Source organism: Tiliqua scincoides, chromosome 3, assembly GCF_035046505.1.
Source record: "Tiliqua scincoides isolate rTilSci1 chromosome 3, rTilSci1.hap2, whole genome shotgun sequence".
Taxonomy (NCBI): Eukaryota; Metazoa; Chordata; class Lepidosauria; order Squamata; family Scincidae; genus Tiliqua; species Tiliqua scincoides.
This window is the reverse complement of record NC_089823.1, coordinates 136,760,660-136,784,560: the sequence shown is the minus strand read 5'-3', so window position 1 is coordinate 136,784,560 and position 23,901 is coordinate 136,760,660. Positions and strand designations below refer to the sequence as shown.

The 23,901-nt window shown below is 43.3% G+C and overlaps 1 protein-coding gene across 6 annotated transcripts in view; it reads left to right on the top strand.

The window, feature by feature from the left end:
* Nucleotides 1-23,901, top strand: part of KCNMA1 (potassium calcium-activated channel subfamily M alpha 1) — a 619,222-nt gene that overhangs the window by 374,858 nt on the left and 220,463 nt on the right. For all 6 annotated transcript variants that reach the window (XM_066621009.1, XM_066621008.1, XM_066621007.1 and 3 more), the window contains exon 6: nucleotides 23,385-23,460. In XM_066621009.1, the coding sequence (XP_066477106.1) occupies nucleotides 23,385-23,460 (76 nt within the window). The remainder of the gene's footprint in view (nucleotides 1-23,384; nucleotides 23,461-23,901) is intronic.

Below are 23,901 nucleotides of genomic sequence, written 5' to 3'. Positions count from 1 at the left end.
TGAATGTGAGAATGCATCTTATTCTGCTGAGTCTGTAGCCATGGATATTAGCAACTGTCACACAGCATTGCTGATTTGTTTTTCCTTTCCTGTTTAATTGCAGTTTTTAAAACTGCTTCTGCCATCTTGTGGTCAGTTTGAAGCATGACTTTTCTACTGCAAACAATTAGGTTTCTTTATACCCCAAGAATATCTATTAAGTGGAGAAAAGTGTAGTCTGCATGAATAATTAATTGAAAGAGGGAAATGGAATAAAACTACCTCTCTGTGCTGCCAGTCAATTATAAGGTCCTTATGAAAAAAAAAAATCTACAACACATAAGGCTCATCATAGGTTTATACCAGATCTGAAAAACTGTGATCCAATAGGCTATGCTCAGAACATCAGAAAAGTTGGGAGGGGGTGGAGAGGGGGACATGTGGGGGACTAATATTGGGTGGTGGTGGTGGTGGAAAGTTTCTTATGTTGGAATGAGAGAGATGAGTAGGGGGCGATGGGTGGAATGATTTCTATTGGAGGATTATTGAATAAATTGTGAATTCTGGTGGGAATGGAGACAGACAATAGGAGGAGGGGGTTAGAATAATTTTGTGAACATCTAATGATGCAAATTATATAATCATAGCAGAATAAAAATGTTCCCACAGGTTTTGCTTGTATACAAAATCTTTCAGGTCACACAGAGTTCCTGCATCTTTTTGAATAGGAGGAGGGGGTTGGAAGTTAATGTGGGGGGTAGGTGGGAAGGTTGGGTGTTGTTGGTCACTGGCTTAGATGACTTTAAAAGTGGATCCTAACCATTCATTGTGGACTATAGTCTGTTTGTGGTCATTAACCAAGTTGGCTACCTTGAACCTCCATATGCAGGGGCAGTATGTCACCGAGTACTAATGCAATGGAGCAACAACAGGAGAGGGCGCAGACTTTCATCCCCTGCTTGTGGAGAAATGATCACTGTGTTGGATTTCTGGCCATTATTATTATTCATTTCATGTCATGATTATTACTGATAATAATTTTGTCTTATATAGGGGGGCGGGGTGGGAATTAATGGGCTGGGGTGTCAAATGACCTAACTTTGCCTCTTGAGTCCAGTAGCCTATTTCCCACAAGAACCCACCAACTGGGTAGCTGGCTCAAGGGTAGTCAAAATGCAAGCATTGGTAGAAGCCTAATCACTATCTTGCTAAATGCCCCGCATCATTAGTAGTCTTTAAAAAAAAAAATGTCCTTCTAGTTATAATGCTTCAGGCACAGGAGCATTTATTTGAATAGTTTTATAATTAGTTTTTCAGATCTTTGGGGTTTGCCCCGGCTTATTGTTCAGTCCCCTCATCCTCTGTAGCAGTGGTTCCCAAACTGTGCGTCGGAACCCACCAGTGGGCTGTGACCCAATTTTTGGTGGGTCACAAAATTGGCAAGTGGATAACTGACAAGAAAAATGTATCAAACCCTTTGGAAACCAAAAGGGAGCAACGCATGCACATTTACTCACAAGTAGCTTGAGTCTGCCTAGTCCACTTCGAAAAGCAGGCCAAGGGGAATACAACATCACCAGAATGCTCCATCTGATGAAGGCAGGCCCCAAGAAACTCCTGAGAAGGAAGTGTGTCCCCCCAAGCTGACAAGGAAGGTGTATTGAGCCCTATGGAAAGCAAAACTGAGCCACACTTGTGTGTTTACTCATGAGTAGGCAAATCTGCCTTGGCTCTTATCGAAGACCAGGTGAAGGGGAATGCACAACCACCAGAATGGCCCCACTCCAATGAACATGGAGCTCAATGAACACTCCAGAAAGTGGTCCCTCCACCATAGTGAAAAAGATAAAAACAGAGGCTTGAGCAGCTGGTAAAGATAGGTGAGTCCCAATAGAGGGTTGTTTTGAAACATGGGTCCCAGTGCTAAAATGTTTGGGAACCACTGTTCTATAGGAAATGATGTAAAGAGCGTCCTCTCCTATAGAAACTTGACAAGCCTCTCCCATTGTTGTAGCAATTCTCTGCCATCGGATATGAATCCCCTCCCCATTTGTCCAAGATGAGAGATTTATGTCCACTGTAATTATGTTCTCCTTTGCAGCCAAGCCCTTCAGCTTCCCCATTTTGGCTTAGAGACTTGTGGCATTTGCATATAAACGCCAAACATTATGTTCTTATTCAAAAGGTGCCTTTTCCCTTGTGGCCTTGTTCTTTCTTTGACCAGTTGTCCTGTCCTACTGTATGCTGTCTCCAAATTGGCGATGATGATGATGATGATAATAATAATAATTTGTTATAATTATTTGTGTATTATAGATATTATTAAATATATAATTATAATTATATTGTTGCCCAATGGAAACAATATTAAGAACTTGGATGAGAAAGAACATTATAAAAATCTGGGCATACTTCAGACAGATGACATCAAATATACTGAAGTTAAAAGAAAAATTGTAACATCAGGAGAGTCAGAAAAATCCTAAAGTTCAAACTTAATGGTGGGAACACTATACAAGCCTTGGCAGCAACTGTTACCCTGCACATGCCTGATCTCGTCTGATCTCAGAAGCTAAGCAAGGTCAGGCCTGGTTAGTACTTGGATGGGAGACCGCCGGGAATACTGGGTGCTGTAGGCTTATACCATAGTCTTTCGAGACTGAAGGTTGCCAACCATTATACAAGCCATAAACACCTGGGCTATACTCGTCATTAGATACGCTGCAGGAATAGTAGACTGGACACAGGCAGGACTGAAGACATTAGACCGCAAGACCAGGAAGATAATGACCATCAACCATGCTCTGCACCCTTGCAGTAGTGTGGACAGACTCCCTTGCATCTCAGGTAGAAGGGGAATGCTGCAAGTATTTCAAACAGTAGAGGAGGAAAAATAGACCTTGAAGAATATATAAAGGATAGCCAAGAGGATAGCACTTAAAATGGTTAACAACAAGAAATTATTTAATACCAATGAAACAAAGCAGGCTTATAAAAAAGAACAAATAAAGAACCAAGTGGAAAAGTGGAAAACTAAGCCACTGTATGGACAATATTTGCGAGACATTACTGGAAAAACAAACATCACCAAGACCTGGCAATGACTCAAAAAAGGCAACTTGAAGAAGGAAACAGAGGGTCTAATAATGGCTGCACAAGATCAGGCATTAAGAACAAATGCAATAAAAGCAAAAGTAGAAAAAATAACAACAAACAGCAAGTGCTGTCTCTGCAAAGAAGCCAATGAAACAATCGACCACCTAATTAGTTGCTGTAAAAAGATCGCACAGACTACAAGCAAAGGCATGACAATTAGCAACAATGATACACCAGAACGTCTGTAAAAAAATACAAGCTACCTGCAGCCAGAGACTGGTGGGACCACAAAATTGAAAAAGTCATTGAAAATGAAGATGCCAAAATATTATGGGATTTCTGAATACAGACAAACAAACATCTATCACACAATACACCAGACTTAACTGTAGTTGAGAAGAAAAACAAGTCAAAATAATTGATCTAGCAATACCAGGGGACAGCAGAGTGGAAGAAAAAGAGCTGGGAAAAGTAACAAAATACAAAGATTTACAAGTCAAAATTGAAGGCTGTGGCAGAAGAGGAGCAAAGTGATCCCAGTGGTGATTGGTGGTGCTATTCCAGAACACCTTGAAGAGCACCTGAACAGTATTGGGACCACAGAAATTGCCATCCACCAAATACAAAAAGCGGCTTTACTGGGAACAGCTTACATCTTGCAACAATATTTATAACAGCAAAACAGGTTAAAAACCAGGCATTTCAGGTCCTTGGGAAGGACTCAATGTCTGGATAAAACAAACCAGTCAATAACATCTACCTGACTGTGCAAAAATCTCATAATACTTTACTCGGAATTAGGGAACCTGAACATTTTATTGCTCTTCATAGGACATGAGAGAGGGAAGTTTCTGGAAAAGGAAAAAGGTCTCTTGTTCCTTTCTGCCCTCCTGAAACTTCCTTGTTGTTCAGCACGGGGAAAGGGAGTTCTTTAACTTTTTTTCTTTCTGTTCATTTCCCTGATTCTCATTGGTATATGTTATCAAGGACTTGAGCAAGCCCATTTTTTCCCCCTCTTATTTTTTTTATCTTCAGCTGATCGTTAGCTGCCCGTAGCATTCTGTAGGTTCCAGAGACTTTTTCTTTGGGTGGCCCTCTTTTACTGCACGGCTGATAAATAGCAGCTCACCAAGTTATTTGAAGGAATAAAGATGATGCAATATAGCATCACATGTATTACAGTAGTATCAGTAATTATATCAGTAATTTGATATTACTATTACAGTCATATAAAAAACAAAGCACTAGAACACCCAGAGAGCAAAAACTGGAGAAACAGATAAACAGCAGGAGGAGGAATGGAACCCAAAGGCAAGGCATGAAAGGAATAGGTTTTAGTAGCAGAGCGTTTTGAACTGCAAGTTCCCATCTTCCACTCCCAGTGCAATATCACAGCTCTTTCAGAACACAGGGGAGATTTAATAGCTTCTTGCAGCAAGGAGGGACAGAAATAGAACTGAGTAACATCTATGGACGAGCATTTGTGTGGAAAATGGTATATCAGAGCAGGCTAGGAAGAAAAAAGGGTATTCCCTGTACATTTCCCTCTACAAATCATACCTTGGTTGACTAAGAAGAATCAAACAGATGCCTTCAATTCCCATGTCTAGATTTTAGTGGTTGTAGATTCAGAGTAATTTAATTTTCAGAACCTCGGCATATAAGTGTCTCCTGTGCTTTGTAACTTTCTTAGGGCGCAATCCTAACCAACTTTCCAACATTGGCATAGCTGTGCCAGTGGGGCATGTGCTGCATCCTGCAGTGGGGGGGGGGCACTCACAGAGTCCTCCTCAAAGTAAGGGAATGTTTGTTCCCTTCCCTCAGAGCTGTTTTGCCCTTCTGTCGGTGCTGGAAAGTGGGTTAGGATTGTGCCCTTAAACGCTTTGCTTGCTTTGATGTTTGGTGCACGCAGAAACAATCCTGCTGGAAGAAGAGCAATTGAATAGTCCCTCTGAGTGGCATTTCGTAAGTTCCCACACCCTCCCCAAGAAAGCATTAGTAGAAATAAATGCAAGGCAAGATTAGAAAACAGCAGTTAGTCAAGTCTTTTAAAAATATATTATGCAATGTCATAATCCAAGAAAATTCAGACATGAGATACACTTTGTGTCTGAACAATCCATGTGAATCTTTTTTGTGAATTTAAAAGCTCTCTCTCTCTCTCTCTCTCTCTCTCTCTCTCTCTCTCTCTGTGTGTGTGTGTGTGTGTGTGTGTGTAAAACCTCTCATAAGAGCACATAATTTTTTAAAAAATACCGTTATCCTTTTTTCCCCCTCCTAAAGCAAGGTGGCTATGGGAATCACTAGCCTAGAGGATTTTTTAAAAGTTAAGACTGCCTGTGCTGAAGAGTGATGTACGTGCAGAAAAGAGAAGCAATTCTGCCAGAATCTCTCCTGTGCAAGCTTCTACCAGATGCCATTATGAACAGTAGCTGACAGCAGCCAGACAGTTGCAATCCATCCCTCTGTTCAGGCATATCTGGTCAATACTGGAGCAGTTCGTTCCCCCCATCATATTTCCCTGGGCTGCCAGTTAACTCGATTCCTCAGTTATTATCACTGATCCAGCTCCTTACCCTTTATGGAGTTGAATTAAATCGAATGAAAAAGGAAAGCACGTGGACAAAATTTGAAATACGGTTATAAATTGAAACAGACCAAAGAGCAAAGCAACGAAAGTCGAAAGGACAAAAGTCAAGGCATGCCTGTAACTGTTTCGAAAGCATTCCACACTAACTATGCAGTATAGTCCTTGCCCCTCCTGAGCTTGCTGTGCTTTGTTCTTTGAAGCGCTCTTCTCCCAGCCCAGCTCTGGTGCTTAACATGAACTGGACTGGGGATGCTTGAAGCAACTGGATGCAACAGGGTAAGGTGGAGGAGAGGAATCCATTCCCCTCACCTGTGCTCCCCTTTTCAGGTAAACACACACATCTGATATTATATTTGAATAGGGCAGAAGTGCAGCTGACAGCTCCCACCTCCCCGTGGATTTAGGTGTCCCTTAATTGTTTTTGACGCAAAATAATTAACGTGGCAGGATTTATGCTGAAATAATTGAGAGTGACAGCTAGTGAACCTTTGAGTCATTTTACATGATGGTCTTGAGGAAATTGGAGCTGAACAACTGGCACCGTTTGCACCTCTTGCCGCTTCTTCCTCCAAACAATTAGTTTTGACTGCTGCATACTGTCATCTTCTGCTAATCTCAGGGTCAAGCCTCAGGATATGTTGCATTAGTTTCATCCAGGCTTTTCAGCAGGAACAGGAGACCTCTGATGTGTGGGCCAAGACAGACCTGCTGCTCATGTCTTCTAAGCTTTTGCTTCTTTACTGTATGGTTCTTATTTATTTGTCCTGCCTCCAGAACCAGAACCATTGTCATCTAGAACAGAACTTCCCCGCAGGCATTATTAAGATGAAGGCTGGCATGCTTTTTTTACCCCTTTCCAGAAGAGTTGAGTTGAAGTGGGAAAAGCCCAGCTTCAGGAAGTCATAAATACTTATTGTGCAAGAGAAATGTTGAACAGTCAGAACATGGGAACTGTCTATTTTCCATGCTCCTTTTTCCTCCAGAGCAGTGGTTTCCAAACTGCGGACCACTGGGTAGTGAAAAAGCTTTCCCCATCCTGCACGGTGCTTACTGTTCTGCACTACTGCCTCTTATCTTCCTAACCAGTCTTGTCAGAATGGTGCTCTGGGCAGCCACTTCCACTCCAGAATCGAGGTGCAGAGCCTGCTGGGGTGATGGGAGCAGAATGATAAGCACTGCGCAGGACAGGGAAGGCTCTTTCCAGGTGCCGGCTCCAGCCTACAGGCCAGGGTTTGGCACCTCTGCTCCAGAGAAGCAAAGGCTTCTTCTTTACTCCCTATGGTCCAGTCATCCATCAGACACAGGTCATTCTAATATTGGGGGACACATCCCTAATAGATCACAATGTCCTGCATTGCTTGCTGCTTCACATCTGGCATCTGGCAAGTTCAGTCTGAGCTGTTGTTGGCATCCTTCAGTCTCGGAAGACTATGGTGTCACACTCTGAATGGTGGTTCTGGAACAGAGTGTCCTCTCCAGTGCGCGAAGCCTGGGTAAAGTAGGTATGGAGGATAGGCTGTTATCCATGCAGCAAATCCCCCCTCTCCATGTCGCTGAAATGGTCCAATGGAAAGGCAGAAGCCAATATGGTTGGTTCCAGCGGCGTCGCAGGAATTGCCAGAACATGACTGTGTTCAGCCATGAACTGCCTCAGGGACTCCAGCTCCGGATTTTGCCTCGAGGTTGACTCCTGAAGCCTTTTCCATAACTGGATGTAGCCACAAGGCAGTGGAGATTTGGGATCAGAGTTTTCCTTCTCTCAGATGAGCTGCCTTCCCAGGCTGACGAGTCCCATCTACCCGGTAGTCTGAGCTGTAGATATTATCTTTTAAACAGTTTCCCACCACCTGCCAAACCACTGTCTTATTCTCTTCTTGCACTGTTAGAGAACGAGGAGGGGCTGTCCCTTACCTCCTCTTCTAGCTCCCCTGTGGTCACTGCTGCAATCCTCTTTCCAAGTGCTCTCCAGAACTCTTGGGGAAAGGGCCACTACCCTTCCTTTCTGTCCATGCCTACCTTTCCAACTTCTTGTTGAGTGGCCTGTAGGGAGGATGCTGGACTGGACTCCTAGTCCCAGAATCCACCTCGCATTTTACAAAAAACTGTGTACAAGGAGGAGGAAGCAATAGGGTGTGTGTTGGTTAGGGGTTCATGCACTGGGTGACTGAGGCTGCAACACTGTGGTGGTGGAGGCAATTGGACAGCTTACAGGTGATAAGTGAAAATACTCTTTATTATCTCCTGCTAGGCTGGGTGAACATCTAAGTGTCTCCTCAGACCTGTGCCAGCCATTTTGCTGGCATAAATCCAAGAAGAGCCAGAGGGTGTGTTGGGTTGCAAATTGGAGGATAAGATCTGGCAAAAGTTGCTACTACTGAATCCACCTTCTCCTGCCCTCTACACCTCCTCAGTTTCTTGCCTTCCCTCGACAGCCACCCCCTCCACTTGCCTATCCACACCAGCCTACCTGTCCTGACACTGTCAGGTGTCTGCAGCAGCAGGAGCCCTCAGGTAGCCCTGCAGTGGCATGATCTTTGTGCTTTGCAGGGGCTTTAACGCCCGTGGGACACTAGTCCCACTATGGTAAAAGTTCCATAGGGTTGGGCTGTAAAGCAATATTGACAGTGTGTGTCCTTCAGGACTCAAGGTGATACCACCATTTACAATCAAGAAAGTTTATTTGGTAGAATGTATTTGCAGAAAGGATGTATATAGTTTGGAGATCATGTACTTTGCAGGTATGTGGAAGGAGCATTTCCTCATTTGGACGTGCAGATAGATGTGGAAGAAGAAACATCAACTGTGTTAGAGGGCTAACCTTTCTCACAGTATTTGTTCAGAAATTAACAGCGCAATTTTATGCATACTTATTCAAAAATAAGTCCCATTCAATGGGGCTTACTTGCAGGGAAGTGCAGCCTGAAACATGTGCAAATTCATTCATATAACCCAGTGGTGTTTCTTTTAGACCTGGATAGAAGTATACTGTTCATAGTGAAATTTTGTTAGTACTGCTTAAAAAAGTACTACTCAAGTCAGTAACTTTCAGTTCGTATTGTCAGGATCCTGTTCCACTTGTGTGAGTTACCATCATGATTACTGTCACAAAACTGCATTTATTGCTGTACTTACCCACTGAAGTCATTTTAATTGTATGGCTTTGGTTATCATTTTATGTGCTGCATTTCTGTTGTGACCCTTGACTGATATATACAAGTGGCGCGTGTGCTAAATTCCATAGAGTTATGCAAATACGCTGCAGCCTGACACTTGGGGCTGGAAGGAAACTAAGGCAGCTGTTAACAATCCCCTCCCCTCCGCTCCTTCGCCTCCCCCTCCTCTGCCTCCGAGAGGTGGCAATTCACTGTAATCACTGTTCTTTGGAGCTCTGGTAAAGCAGGACCTCAGGAAATGTGCTGAGCACTTGTAAATATCCAAAAGAAATGTTGAGTAAAAAGGAAAGATGGATTTTATCTGAAAAGAGATCAACTGTTGTAAAACCTTTCTGAACAGTTACTGTGCCCAATGGTGCTCACAGTGGCTGAGAAAGTATATGAGGTGATGTAGGTCCTGATCAACTAGTTGAAGACCGGTGTCTTAGGCCAAACAACTTACTAAGTCCATCATAGAGGCGGGATTAGAACCTGTTTCTCTAAGGTATAAATGCAACATGTTGTCTGTTGCACCACAGTGCTGGAGTTGGCATTCTGGTTGCCATTTGGTGTGGGGGATTCCTGTTCTCTCTCGATTTCATAATATATACCCATCCTGTTTTCAGTCCCGATGAGTTGTAGGAGATGTCAGCGAAGATCTTCATCAGAGCAGTGCCTTCCAGCAAAAGCCAGACTTTGCAGTTGGCCTTTGTTCTCCTTTGCCGTTCTCCCTGTCATTCTGTCCTGTCTATTGGTTATGACCTCTCTGAAGAGCATAGTCCTGGTTTAGGGCAATAGGTTCCTGGCAATTGCCAGATAAAATTGGAAAGTCATGCTGACTTATGATTTTTCACAAAGCAGAAGTGCTTTCCAGCAAGTTATAATGAATGTACCTATTTTAAAACAGAGGCACCTCTATGGCAAGGTTAGCTTACTGTGAAGGTCTCATTTTCCAGATGCCATCTTTCTTGTTGCAGGATCAGTAAGAAGCAGTCCATCCTAACCGGTCTCTTACTCCAAAAGTATCCAGAAAACTTCCATATACTATATATTGGTAGAATAAGAGCCAACCACAGAGGAAAGAAGAACCCCTGGGGGAAAACGAGGACATGAAATAATATAAAATATGTTCCTTTATTTCTGTAAGGGATGAGCAGATGATTTGTTTTGTTTATTGGTTCACTCAGCCTAGGATACTTCTTTGCCTCCTTTCAATTTAGTAAGAAGAATTTAAAACAAACAAAAAACTAACTCCTGAACTTTGCCACACCTTTTGTTTCTTTCCACTTGTGTGTGAGTTTTCTCTTTCCCTGAATTACACTCAGAAGCAATCACTGATGAAGTGCAAACTCCTTCCTTTTTTTCTTCTGTTTACCTGTGTACTGGTGATAAAACACTACCCCCCTGTGTTGCCAGATGTTGTCTTGACCCACAGTTTGAGAAACACTAGACTAGACCATTTTTTTAAACTGAACCTAAGAAGACTAGAAAAAAAAAAATAGGGTATTTGGATTGGTTAGTGGCAGTGTGGATCAAATAACAGTGGTGAAAACCTGAATGCATTATGTGGGGGTGGATGCCTTGGGAAGCTCACAAGCAGCGAATTGATAGTAATTCCCCTGTTGTTTATTCTTAGCATCTGCTTTTCAAGAGAGATACTGCCTCTGAAAAATGGAAGTTTCACTTAGCGATTATGGCTAATAATGCGATTGATAGACATTCAGGGGAATGTTTATTCTGTACATCTGTTTCTCTGAACAAACATTCCCCTGAATAAGCCCAATTTTTTTTTTTGGGGGGGGGGGAGTGGAATGACAGTTTTTATGTGAATGTGGAGCTTAAAAACCATTGCCTTTGAATTCATAATGGATTGTTTAAGCCACTGCATCTGACAGCTGTGCGAGGGCTTAGTTCCCTTCTTTCATGAAAGAGTTGGGTTCATTGTTATTATTTTTGTATTTTTCTTAACGTGAACCCATTGGATGAGACCTCAGTTGGAAACAAGAGATTTATTGCCATCAGTGGTAATAACAACTCATTGATTACTGCTTGTTTTGAACTACTCCTATGTAGTAGCTTAAAAATATTTGGTATGCCAGTTGTCATTAACTGAGGATTACTTGAAAAAGTTCCTCCCCCCAACACACAAACAACATTTCATAAGAACCAAATCCTGCAAGAGTTGGCTGATTATGTGACCCCTGTCTGCCATACACAAGCTTTACTCTAATACAGGAGATGTAATGCTGTCAAAGCAACAAATTTTCATGGCCAGCAAATACATTTTGTGCCATTCTGGGTTTGTGGATCAAAATATCTCTCCATTATGCAGGAAGGGTAATCTGTCCTGTTTTCTTCTCTCGGCTGGGGAGGTTGGAGGGGATGTGCAAAAGAAGCTTATATGGCAATATCCGGATAGAAAATGGCTTTTAAGCTTTGGTATGGCACAAATCAGTGGAGCATCTGCGCAGCAGTCTACTCAGCAAGTTGGCTCACCAATGCTGATTTTTCTGTGTTTTAGGGAGCATTGGTGATGGGGGAATAGAAATCTGCTCTCTTGGTTCACACATCAACAGCTTTCTTTTTCTTTTTTGTGCCAGCTCAAGATTTCTTTTTTGGGGTCTGTTAAATGCAAAATCTGCCATTTTTGTAATCCCTTCAGAAGTTTTACATCTCTAGCGTTAAAGACTGGTTCTCAAGAGTCTTTCTCATTCCATATAGATCTTTCTTGATGGGGAAGGGGACTGATGCAAATTTTGTCTAAACTTTAGGAAACATTTTTTCTTCCCCCCTCCAAAAATTTTGCTCTTTTCTTAACCTTGCAACTCAGCTGTGATGATTCCCAGCAAGATTTTGGTTTATCACAACCCCACAGGGGGTACACGGACTGAAACATACAGATCTACCCGACGTCGTAAAAAGTCTCATGGAGATTTGTTCAAAAATGGATACCGAGTCAAATCTGGGCATAGTGTTTCTGAAAAGGATGAGCAGCATACCTTTCGACAGACTTTAGCATCTTGTTACAGGGTTGGTTCCTATTGGGGTAAGGAACATCAAAAGAGTTGTTTTTCCTTCTTCCTAGCCTTCATGATTTCATATGGGAAAGGGAATGTATTTGCAATACTGAGGGACTGTCATCTCTATGCTTAGAGAAGGTTCCTTAAGCGATGTTCATTTTTAAACAGCCATCTCCAGGTGGCTCTTAAAGTATCTGTTTGCAAAATGGAGTCTTAAGGTTTTATTGGGACACCATAGTTTAAGGTTTAACTTAAACTGCTTGAATGGTGAAGAGGCTTCAAATACCCAATGGGGGGTGTAGCTTGTGTGTTTTTCATCTGCATTTTTTGTTACACCCCTTTGTGTTTACTGTAAATTTAATACAGCATTCTTTTAATTTTAAATATTGCTTTCCTGCTGTTTAAAAAAGTATTTAAATTTCTTTAGATAACTTTTTAAAAAATATAAAACATTAATTGTACTTGCAAAATGTTTCCATTTTTTTTTTAAAAAACTTTTCTTTCTTGCTGTTTTTTTATTTAGATTTCATTTTTCTGCAGTCTTCACATGCTGGAATCCAAATATTTTCAGTTGATTTATTAATTACTTGGTTAAATTTTTAAACATTAATGTTACAAATAATTACCATTCACTTCCTCACCCTTTTGAAGTTATTGTTCAGTTCTTCCAGTGCCTTTTTTTCAAATTTCAAGCAAATTATCCTCACATTCTCAGTGATGAAATCTCCTATTTTGTTTCTCTACTCCAGCAGTTCTTTTTGATCTCTGGAGCCCTTTACACTCCTAAACAGAATCTCCAATTATTTATATTGTGTAAGATTTATATTGTAATCTTGATATTAGGTTAGAATTGGTACCTAAGGGCCGAATCCCATCAAACTTTCCAGCACTGTTGCAGCCATACCAATGGGCATGTGCTACAACATCCTGCAGCGGGAGGGCAGTCATGGAGGCCTCCTCAAGGTTACAGAATATTTGTTCCCTTATCTCAGGGCTGAATTGTGGCTGCATTGGCACAGGAAAGTTGGATAGGATTTGACCCTGCTTATTTTCCTCTTTCTGCTCCTTAGTGGTTCTCCTGCTCTGTTCAAATGAATTAGAGCACAATACTGTTCATTTATATAAGATGGAAGAAGGAGCTGCATTTGGGAAATCATAGTGGGTTGTGGAACACAATTGCTCTCTACACTGTTTTCATGCTTTTGACATAGGAACAGTGGTTACCCCCTATGCAAAAGTTTTCCCAACCAGAGCTCTATTTCCATGCTCAAATATTGCAGACACAAAATTGCATAACTCCTTGAGTAGTAATGAGCCCATTTTGATTGATATTCAGTAATGTTTAGCATTGACTGAACACTTTAGCATCTTTAAACTTTTTCAGGCATGTTGTGTCTGTCACCATTACTGTAGTCCTGTAAAGTAGGCCAGTATTTTTATCTTCATGTTGCAGATGGAGCAACTGAGGTTGAGAGTGATAGTAACTTGCCTATGGTCACTGATAAGTCCTAGGTAAGGTAAGATTTGAGTGAAGGACCTGATTCACAATTCAGTCCCTTAAGGCCAGAGACACATTCTGTTAATCCTGTCATCAACAGAAGGGTTTACAATAGGAAGTACTTGGTCCAAAAGTAGCTGCAGGGGAGTGATCAAGGTGTGTAGTGCATGGGGGGTTTAAAACTTGTCGCAGGCATTGCTTTTTAAAACACAACATGTGCTTACCGGCGGAGGGGGGGGATCATGTGCCAGTGGCACAACTGTATAAGTCAGCAGGGATAGTAAAATGGAGGTGAGGTTGAAAGATGCAGCAAAGGGTTTATTTTAGTGAGTTAAACCAAAAGAGAGGATTCAAAAACAGGGCCTCCCTAAACCTACACACTCACACCTTAATCTAGGTAGGGAAAATCTATATCTACCATTCATGCATTTTGGAGCCTTCCGCAGTGATTGTTAGAAAGATGAGATACAAGAAGAGGGGAGGAGCAAGAACACTTTACATAGGGGTGTCAAACAGAAGACCCTCAGGCCTGATCAGGCTCAGGAAAAGTTCCTTATCCAGCTGCCTGATAATTGGGCTTGTGATAAATGAGCTTCGAATGAGTTGAGCACACAGTTGTAATAGGAGCTGAAAGCAGAAAGGCTGCTGTCAATTTGTCTCTTTTCTTTGTTTTCTAATCTCTCTCATGCCAGTTGGAGCCAGGCAGTTGCATGCAGATTACTGATAGAAGTGATGCTTGGTAGCCAAATATGAGTGTGGATCACTGACAGAAGTGATGCTTCTAAGTAAATCAGTAACTGAGGGCCAGAGCATGATGACTGAGGGAGGCAGCAAAAGAGGGTGAGGGAAGGGTGAGAAGTGCTGGTCGAGGGAGGATCGGAGGATGTGGGTGACGTGGTCATTCTACTTAGGTCAAACTGGCCATTGCCCATTTTAAGATGACCATGGTTATACAGGTGCAGCCTATTTATCCATGGATGATTTATCTGCGGATTTGTCTCAACGCGAATGGGGTAGGGGAACCAAAAGCCACACACACCTTTGCCTCCTTTGCTCTGCGCTGGCATTTCGATCCATTTCCAGGCAGCCCAAAACATTGCAGAAAGGCTCTGCCTTGCCAAGGCAGGGAAATAACCCTGGAAGAGGTTCCCTTTGCTAAGGAACAGTAACACTCCTGGAGCCCCTGAGCCAGCAAAGAGGCTGAAGAGGGGAAGGGGGGGCTGAAAATGTATGTAGCCAGAACATGTGCAGCAAGGTGGAGCTCTCTCTCTCTCTCTCTCTCTCTCTCTCTCTCTCTCTCTCTCACACACACACACACACACACACACACACACACACAGGGGCAGGTGTGGTAGCAACAGAGGGGATTGTTTTAAAAAACCCAGGGAGTGTTTGCTAAATTCCCCCCCCCCATTGAAATGGTGCATGCAATCACTGACACAAGCAAGCCTTCCCACCAAGCAAAGCATGAGATATAGCCTACAATTCTCTCCACACTTTCCTAGGAGTAAGCCCCATTGACTACAATGGGGCTTACTTCTGAGTAGAAACGCATAGGGCTGGACTCTTAAAAGATCAGCATCCCATGTGAAAGAAGCCAGGCAGCTGGCAACGGGGAAGGCTGAGTATGGAGGGGAGGGAATTGATAACAGCTGCCTTAGTTTCCTCCCATCCGGAAGTGTCAGGCTGCAGAGTATTTACGTAACTCTATGGAACTCTATGGAATTTACGTAACTCTATGGAATTTATGTAACTCTATGGAATTTAGTTTTTTGTTAATTGCACCGAGTCACAGAATGGAACTAACGTGGATAAATAGGCTCCACCTGCATACTGCTCAGATCGTTAACTGCTCTGCTCAGTAGGAAAAAAAATTAGAGGGAACACTGCTCAGCAGAAGCGATATTGCTGAAAGGGTGGCCCATGTGATTATTGGGCTCTCCCATATCTTTAAAATATGATCTAGATTTGCATATCTCCTCTTTTGTCATTTGAAGCTAATTAGTTATTAGGTGCGAATAAAGTGCTTATTACTGGTTATCATCTGCTTAATGATGTCACTTTCGGTTCGCAGCAGGCACCATGGATGCTAACTTCAGCCTGCTGTATGAAACAAGTTTGACACCCCTGCCTTAGAACAAGGAGGGCAGGGCTTGATCAGGGAATTGAGAGGGAAGAAGCAATGTAGGTGGCCATGGATCCTTGGTTTTTTGTGTTAAATTTGTTTTTCCCTGAGTTAGGAACTCATAGGTGGTGGCTAAGAAGTTACAAAATCTGTTGTTCCAGCAGGATTTGGAGTCAGTAGGCTCTATTCAGGTTTAAGGAGTAAGCAGATTGTTGGCAACCTTCAGTCTTGAAAGACTATGGTATTGCGCTCTGAATGATGGTTCTGGAACAGCGTCTAGTGTGGCTGAAAAGGCCAATTCGGGAGTGACAATCCCTTCCACACTGGGAGCAAGTGCAGTCTGTCCCTGGTCTGTCTCCCTGGCTATGGGCCTTCCTTCTTTGCCTCTTTGCCTCTTTGCCTCAGACTGTTGGCCAAGTGTCTCTTCAAACTGGGAAAGGACATGCTGCACAGCCTGCCTCCAAGCGGGCCGCTCAGCGGCCAGGGTTTACCACCTGTTGAGGTGCACTCCTAAGGCCTTCAGATCCCTCTTGCAGATGTCCTTGTATTGCAGCTGTGGTCTACCTGTAGGGCGCTTTCCTTGCACGAGTTCTCCATAGAGGAGATCCTTTGGGATCTGGCCATCATCCATTCTCACAACATGACCGAGCCAACGCAGGTGTCTCTGTTTCAGCAGTGCATACATGCTAGGGATTCCAGTTCGTTCCAGGACTGTGTTGTTTGGAACTTTGCCCTGCCAGTAAGGAGTAAGCAAGTCTCTGTTTAAATTTGGATCACTCGTTGCTTGGATCAATTAAGGATGAGAAGGTGATTGCCCAATTCAATCAAAAGTTGTCTTTCTTGGCCAGTGAATCTGGGGCCCCTTGCCAACATGCCAGCCAACGGCCACTTGGTTTGGGCCCATGCTTTCCAGGCAGGCACCCAGAACCAAGTACATGGGTATAGAATCAGTGTCTCCTACACATTTTGAAATAAAATACTGACCATGTAATGGACTTGTCCCTATAGCATTTATCACATTGAGGGTAAATGACTGCTTCAAAGGGCACTTTCTGGTGAGAAAGCATCAAAGGGATAATATGCTTGGGGGTGGGTGCATTTGTTTGGCCTTTTAAAATGCATCCAAAAATTAGAGGGGGAAAAACTCAAACACTTTCTCCTCATGCTTTTGCACAAGTCTATTGTGTATTTATCAGGTTTTAAAGTTTCAAAACTTCAGTTCAGTGCTTGATTGGACTCTTCAGGGTGAAGCCTCTTTTGCTGAACGAAGATCACCACTTTCAGACTGTGGAGGGGGGCATCTGTGGCAAGTGATTGGGGAAGCTGCTCCTATAGAATTTCTGCCTAAGTGCATCCCCCTTTCACCACTGTTGAGTTGAAGGACTAAGGTGCAGTGTAGGTGAATGGAGACTAATTTGTAAGACAGCATAATCTGTAAGGCTGTACTTTGTGGAGCAGTTGCAAAAATTGTAAGTGCCTATTCTCCTTGAGTGAACAGGATAAATGACAGCTCTTTTTATAAACTGAGGGCCCAATCCTATCCAATTTTCCAGTGCCTATGCTGCCATAATGCAACCCTGAGGTAAGGGAACAGAGGAGGCTTCTCTGGCTGTTCCCCCACAGCAGGTTGAGTTGCACACCCCTATAGCATGGCTGCATCAGTGCTAGAAAGTTGGCTTGGACTCTGAATCTGTTTTGATAAGAGCTTTAGAATCATAAGGATTTGTGCCACTGAAGGGTAAGGAAACTAAGGCTGCAATCTTAACCACACTTTCCTGAGAGTAAGCCCCACTGAACAAAAGAGGACTGAGTAGACCTGGTTAGGATTGTGCCCTAAGATATTTAGCTCAGGGCTCAACTAGACAAGTTAAAGTTAAAAGCCTTTTTGGATCAGGGCTGTGGTGCTGCAGAAAGATTATCCCTTTTCTTGATCAAAATCTCCTTCCTGAAGTTGCAGTTTGATCCACTGGGAAAATGTACAGGTATTGTGTTAGCAGCTTCAAAAGGCAAGTTCAGTTAGGAAAACAGAGGAAAATGTTAACCCTCTGCCCTGCACCATGGCCAATTCTCTTCCACGCTTGCAATTTGTTTCCCTTAAAAATAAAAACTACCAAGGGAGTTCTGCTCATGGATCTCCTGCTGTGTCAAGTTTCAGGTTCTGCTGTTGCCCATGATGAAAAGTTTTTTAAAGTGCTGAGTTGCAGACTTAGGGCTCAATCCTCCCCTTCACTTGGGCCAATGCAAGTCCCTTGCACTGGCCCAGGAGGGTTGCAAACATGGTGTAAGGCCCATTTGCGCTTCCTCAGGAGGAAGCCGGACCGGCGCTCAAAGAAGCGCCAGCCTGCGGAGGCCAATGCAAGCCTCTGTGCTGGCTTCCTCAGTGCAGGTTGCATCAGCCCAGGGCGATAGGTAGGTAGGCTCTCAGGAACTGGCAGAGGAAGAAGGACAGGCAATTTGTTACTACAGACAGTTGCCCTAGAAACAGAGTCTTAGAACCTGGACAAGTCTCCCAGAAGCCAGAAGTGACATTGCAAGAGGCGAAGACCTTTGAGAAAAGGTCAGTGTGCCATGAGAAGAAAAATGTTGAAAATCTCTGTAGAGTTGGCCCTTGTTTCCGTGGGGGATTCATTCCCAGACACCCTCTTCTCGCAGAGGGGGCTGCAAGCCTCCAGGACTCTCCCGAACACTAATGCACTAGGTAACTTTTAAAACTCCTTGCTCCTGGCAGCACTGGCAGGGCACCCATTTCTGGGCCACTCGACTCAAGAGGGAATGACCCCCTTCTGGTTCCCCTGGTGGGTTGCAGCCCAGTTTGGTTTGGGAACTGCTGCTGTAGATAGTGAAAAAGTGACATTTTTTGTCTCAAAAATGATAGAAGTCAAGGCAGTGATGGCAAACCTTTTGGTCTCTGTGTCAAAAATTCGGAGAATGCCTAATTTGACTCTGCCGGCATGTCACATCCCTCCCCCTCCCCGAACAAAAGAGACAAATTGTTTAAATCATGTTTAAATAAGGACAGCCCCTCATTGGGTCCTATCTCCCTCTGTTGCTTACCCAAATAGTGTTCCCCCCCTCCGATCCCTTGGCCCAACCTTCCCCAGGGGGATATCCATGCTGTGGCACCACAGCTTGGTCGTGGATGTGGCAAGCAAGAAAGGGTGTCCTGTGTGCAGCTTGCCCTGCATTGGCTGCCGCTGAACATGAATGGGGCTATGGCTCGAGCATCATTTGGGGAGGCTCATTCCAGCTTGCTGCTGAGTCACAGCCCAGTTCTAACCAACTTTACAAGCACTGTGAATGCAAAGGGTGCCACCTGGTGTGTTTTGGAACCACTGATCTAATCTTAAATATATTGATGTTTTACCATTAAAAACCCAGCTGGAACATGGAAGTTCTGGTTCACTTCTGCACAGGACTGTACCATCTCAGAATTCACGTGGGGCATATGTGTTTGTGTGCATGTGTTGAAAAATCCATGTTCCCATTAAAAGCTCCTTTCATGTTGAAAAGCAAAACAGGGATGTCAAACATAAGGCCTAGTCTATAGAATTGTTTTATCTGGCCTGCATGATAGTTGGGCTCTCCTGCTGCCGCCACCAGCCACTTTCAGTTGCTGAGCTGAGAAGTGATGCAACAGCAGAAGTGGCACTGTTGAAAGGGAGGTGCTAGGAGAGCCCAATTATCAGTGGTACCGTTTCTGCCAGGGCTCTGGGAGGGAGAGAGAGAAGGAGGCCTCAGAAGGAATGGTTACATGGGAAGGGGCAGATGGAGGGGTGAGAAAGGGGTGAGATGCGGCCAAGGCACTGAGAGAGCTCCTGCTGGCCACTCTTTCAGCAATGCCACTTCTGCCGAGGCATCAGAGCACCTCTACCTGTCGGCTGCTGAGCTGCGAAGTGGTGCCTTGTCAGAAGCAGCACTGCTGAAAGGGTGGACCATGTGATAATTGGGCTCTCCCATATCTTGAAAATATGATCAAGGTTTCATTTATTTTTTATTCTGTCTTTTGAAACTAGTGAGTTCCTAGGTGAGAACAAAGTGTATATCTATGATCATCACCTGCTTAGTGTTGTCACCTCCTGCTTAATGACATCAGTTCAGACCCTTAGCAGGTGCCATGAATATTATCCATCCTGCTGTATGAAACAAGTTTGACACCCCTGCAAGATTTTCCACAGAGTTATTGCAGATGATGAGGTCATTGTGAAACATGTAATATCCCTATGCCAGCCATTTTCAACCTCTGTGCTGTGGCATACCGGTGTGCCGCAAGTGGTCCACAGGTGTGCTACTGGAATTTGGGGGAAGGTCATTTATTAGTAGGGCCAATGGGGATGCGAGCCCCCCCACTGGCAGCATGGTGTGCCTTGTCAATTGTAAAAAAAACCTGATGGTGTGCCTTGAAAATTTTAGTGACTTGTCAGTGTGACCTGAAATGAAAAAGGTTGAAAATCGTTGCCCTATGCCGTCTAAGAAGGGGGCAGTGTTATATAATGTTTTCCAGTTTAATAAAACATTATGTAATTATTGTAGCTAATAGTTGGAAATTTTCATAATTCTTAAATTTTGAGTGTATGCTAAAAATGGTAAGATTCTATCTTCCTTTTTTTTACAGTAAAAATGTACTTTCTGTACATAAAACATGTTAAGCTGCTTAAGTTGGAATCGTTATAAGCATACAAAACACCAACAAAATGTTTTTTAATTATTATTAAACAGCCAATTTGAAAGTACTGAACTCATTACCTTTTTAATCAAACCATTTTTCATGCATACAGTTAGGTAAGATAGTTTCTTATCAAAACCTCTTTCATCCATACCATTAAATAGAGGCATTATTCAGGATGAGGTTGGGGAAGCTTTTTTCAAATACATTTTAGGTAGAAAATAATTGGACTATCTTTCTACCATCTAATTGGAGGGTTTAGGTTCCTACTGAGAACATGTCAGCCTCCTGCACACAGCTCTGTACTATCTGACTTCTCATACAGCCCAAGCCTATGGTATGGCCACACCTGGAGTATTGTGTCCAGTTCTGATCGACACATCTCAAAAAGGACATAGTGGAAATGGAAAAGGTGCAAAAGAGAGCGACTAAGATGATTACGGGGCTGGGGTACCTTCCTTATGAGGAAAGGCTACGGCGTTTGGGCCTCTTCAGCCTAGAAAAGAGACGCTTGAGGGGGGACATGATTGAGACTTACAAAATTATGCAGGGAATGGACAGAGTGGATAGGGAGATGCTCTTTACACTCTCACATAACACCAGAACCAGGGGACAGCCACTAAAATTGAGTGTTGGGAGGGTTAGGACAGACGAAAGAAAATATTTCTTTACTCAGTGTGTGGTCGGTCTGTGGAACTCCTTGCCGCAGGATGTGGTGACGGCATCTGGCCTGGATGCCTTTAAAAGGGGATTGGACAAGTTTCTGGAGGAAAAATCCATTATGGGTTACAAGCCATGATGTGTATGTGCAACCTCCTGATTTTAGAAATGGGCTATGTCAGAATGCCAGATGCAAGGGAGGGCACCAGGATGCAGGTCTCTTGTTATCTGGTGTGCTCCCTAGGGCATTTGGTGGGCTGCTGTGAGATACAGGAAGCTGGACTAGACGGGCCTATGGCCTGGTCCAGTGCGGCTGTTCTTATCTATGTCTACTCAGAAGTAAGTCACATTATAGTCAATGGTTCTAGTCAGTTGGGCTTACTCCCAGGTAAGTGTGCATTGGATTGCAGCCATAGAATCAATTCCCTAATTGGATGAAATAAGGGTGTGTTCATGTCTGCCTTTTCAAACAGCAAATTACTGGTGTTCCTTTTTTCTTTCCCCCAGACCTGCAAGCATAGTGTAAGGACTATCACACTGGTAATTATTTAAGTATGTGATTAAAACAGGAGTGTCAAACAAGGCCTGTGGGCCAGAAGTGGCCCCCGGAAGCAGCTTATCTGGCCCCTGTTAAAATTGGGTCCTTCTGGAGCCTCCCTTTCAACAGCACCAGTTCTGCAGAGGCTCTGGGAGGGAGAGACAGAAGGAGCCCTCAGAAGTCAAGGACCTCTACAGTGTAAGGTGTGAAGACCAAGAGGGGTGTAAGAGAGAGACACTACTGAGATGCTGGGCGAGCCCAGTTATCATACGGACCACTCTTTCAGATGTACCACTTCTGCCGAGGCATCACTTTGAAGACCACCTCTCAGCTGCTCACCTCTCAGCTGCATCACTTTGAAGACCACCTCTCAGCTGCTTAGCTCGTCTCAGCTGCTTAGCTGATAAGCTGCTCAGCTGCTTAGCTCGTACAAAGTGATGCCTTGGCAGAAGTGGCACTGCTGAAAGGACAGCCCATGTGATAATTGGGCTCTCCTAGCAACTCAGCAGTCTCCCTCTCTCACCCCTCTTGGTCTATCTTGAAAATATGATCAGGATTTGCACATTTTCTTTTCTCTTATTTGCAGCCAATGAGTACCTTAAGAATAAGTGCTTATTTCTGACCATTATCTGCTTCGGAAGATGTCAATACTGGCCCTTTTGTCAATCCTATTGCGGATCGGACTGTCATACATCAGCAGCCGTTTTGGGAGTGCTGCTGCCTTCTCAACGGGACTGGGCTATTTGATGCTCTACTGTGCACTCATTTTGTAATTTCTGGGACCTTTGATCTTCTTTATCTTGAACAGCACATATTCCCCGTTCTCTGAGTTCCCTGAGGGAACTTCCAAGAACAGTTTCTGTTATGATATGGATGGGGAAGGTATGTTGCTGTCCAAGGAAAATTCCACTGAGCAAAAGCAACAGAGTTTGGGTATGCCTAATTTAATGCTTTCAATACCCGCTGTTATTTCCTAAGTACGATGGTGTTGTATTCATGATACATAACAAAATAATAACATGCTATGAGTTTAAGCAAAGCCTATACTGAACACCAGGGCTGCTGTCAGGCTTAGGCCAGGTGGACTCAAGGGTCCACAGCTATCTGGGAGCCTAACTAGTTGGGTCTGACACTCAGCCATCATTACCAGTGCCACTGATAGCACCCTATGCATGGTTGGAGAGTAGGCATTATGGGGGACTGAGCGCAGGACATGTCCCCAGGGCCCCTAGAAACCTGGTGCTGGCACTGCTGAGCACATGTAACTACGTAGTGTGCAGTTTTGCTCACACACAAATTTGCCCTCTAAACTCTCCTTGTTCCCTTATAAGCTCCATGTTTATAATGCCCAGTGTACCTTTACTCCCACCGGAGAGATTTGCAGCAAATTGTTTCCTATCACCATAAGTCCCTCTTAATAATTTTTAAGCCCTTAATCTTTTACAGTATTTCTCTATCCCTGTGTAGCCGTCTATAGGCTGGGTATCAGTGCAACCTGAATTCACTAATAAAAATATTATTTCTTTTAAAAGAGTGAGTTGGCAAAATGGGTAGCATAGATGCACCTTTGCCATATTAAGCCGCAGTGTGCAGCACCTGGGAAACCTTCCAGGATTTTGAGGGTTTGTTGTGGTGATTTGGGTCATTTCAACTGTGTACTTTACGTCATGTAGAATTATATCTTAATCACATATAGGTACTGTCTGGTTCTCTTTAAAACCAGGTTATCAAAGCTCTTGTGCCTAATCTCTCATTTTTCAGGAAGCTTTGGGGGAGAGTTATGAGCTTTCAGGAATATATCGCAAGGAAGTCTTTCTTCTTCATAATTTTTATAAGTTAGATAGTTGGAATGTGCATTAAGTTTTGTTAATGGGGCAAAGTTGCTTCTGTGACAAGACATTTACGTTTCTCTGAGAAGAGCTGGCTAAGGTTTGACGCAAATCAGTATGGAACAACATTTCAAAGGTATTTGATATTCACTGCATTAATCACTTTTGATTTCATAGGACCTACTAGAAGGCATAGAGGCATTAAAAAATTAATTCACTTTTTTGTAATTGCAGGTTTAAGATTTTTACGAGCTCTTAGGCTGATACAGTTCTCAGAAATTTTGCAGTTTCTGAATATCCTTAAAACAAGGTAAGTCTGTAATACGTATAAATATACATTTACCTTTTGCTAGAGATACACAGCTTCCTAAAGCACAGGGAAAAAACCAACATTTTTAGAGCAAAGGTTTCTCTGCGGTTTTCTTTGTCTTCCTTGTGCAGTGACTAGTCAGTGACCTTAAACATTGCTGAACTTCTGGGAATCAACCTCAGTTTTATAAACTGACCTCTCCCCATCTCACAGGGGTTTAATCGATGTGAGCATTAATTGCACTGGGGAGACTGCCTCTTTCCTCTGATCTGTGTATACTGTTATTTCTCAGGCAGGAAGTTTCCTGTGCGAGGCTTCTTTTGGTAAACTCAACCAGCATGTCCTCTTGATGTTCTTCATTGATAGTTTAATTGATTGATACAATTGCAGAGCACAATTTAAAGTTAAAGCAGCTATAGGATAAAAGCAGCGTGACACTGA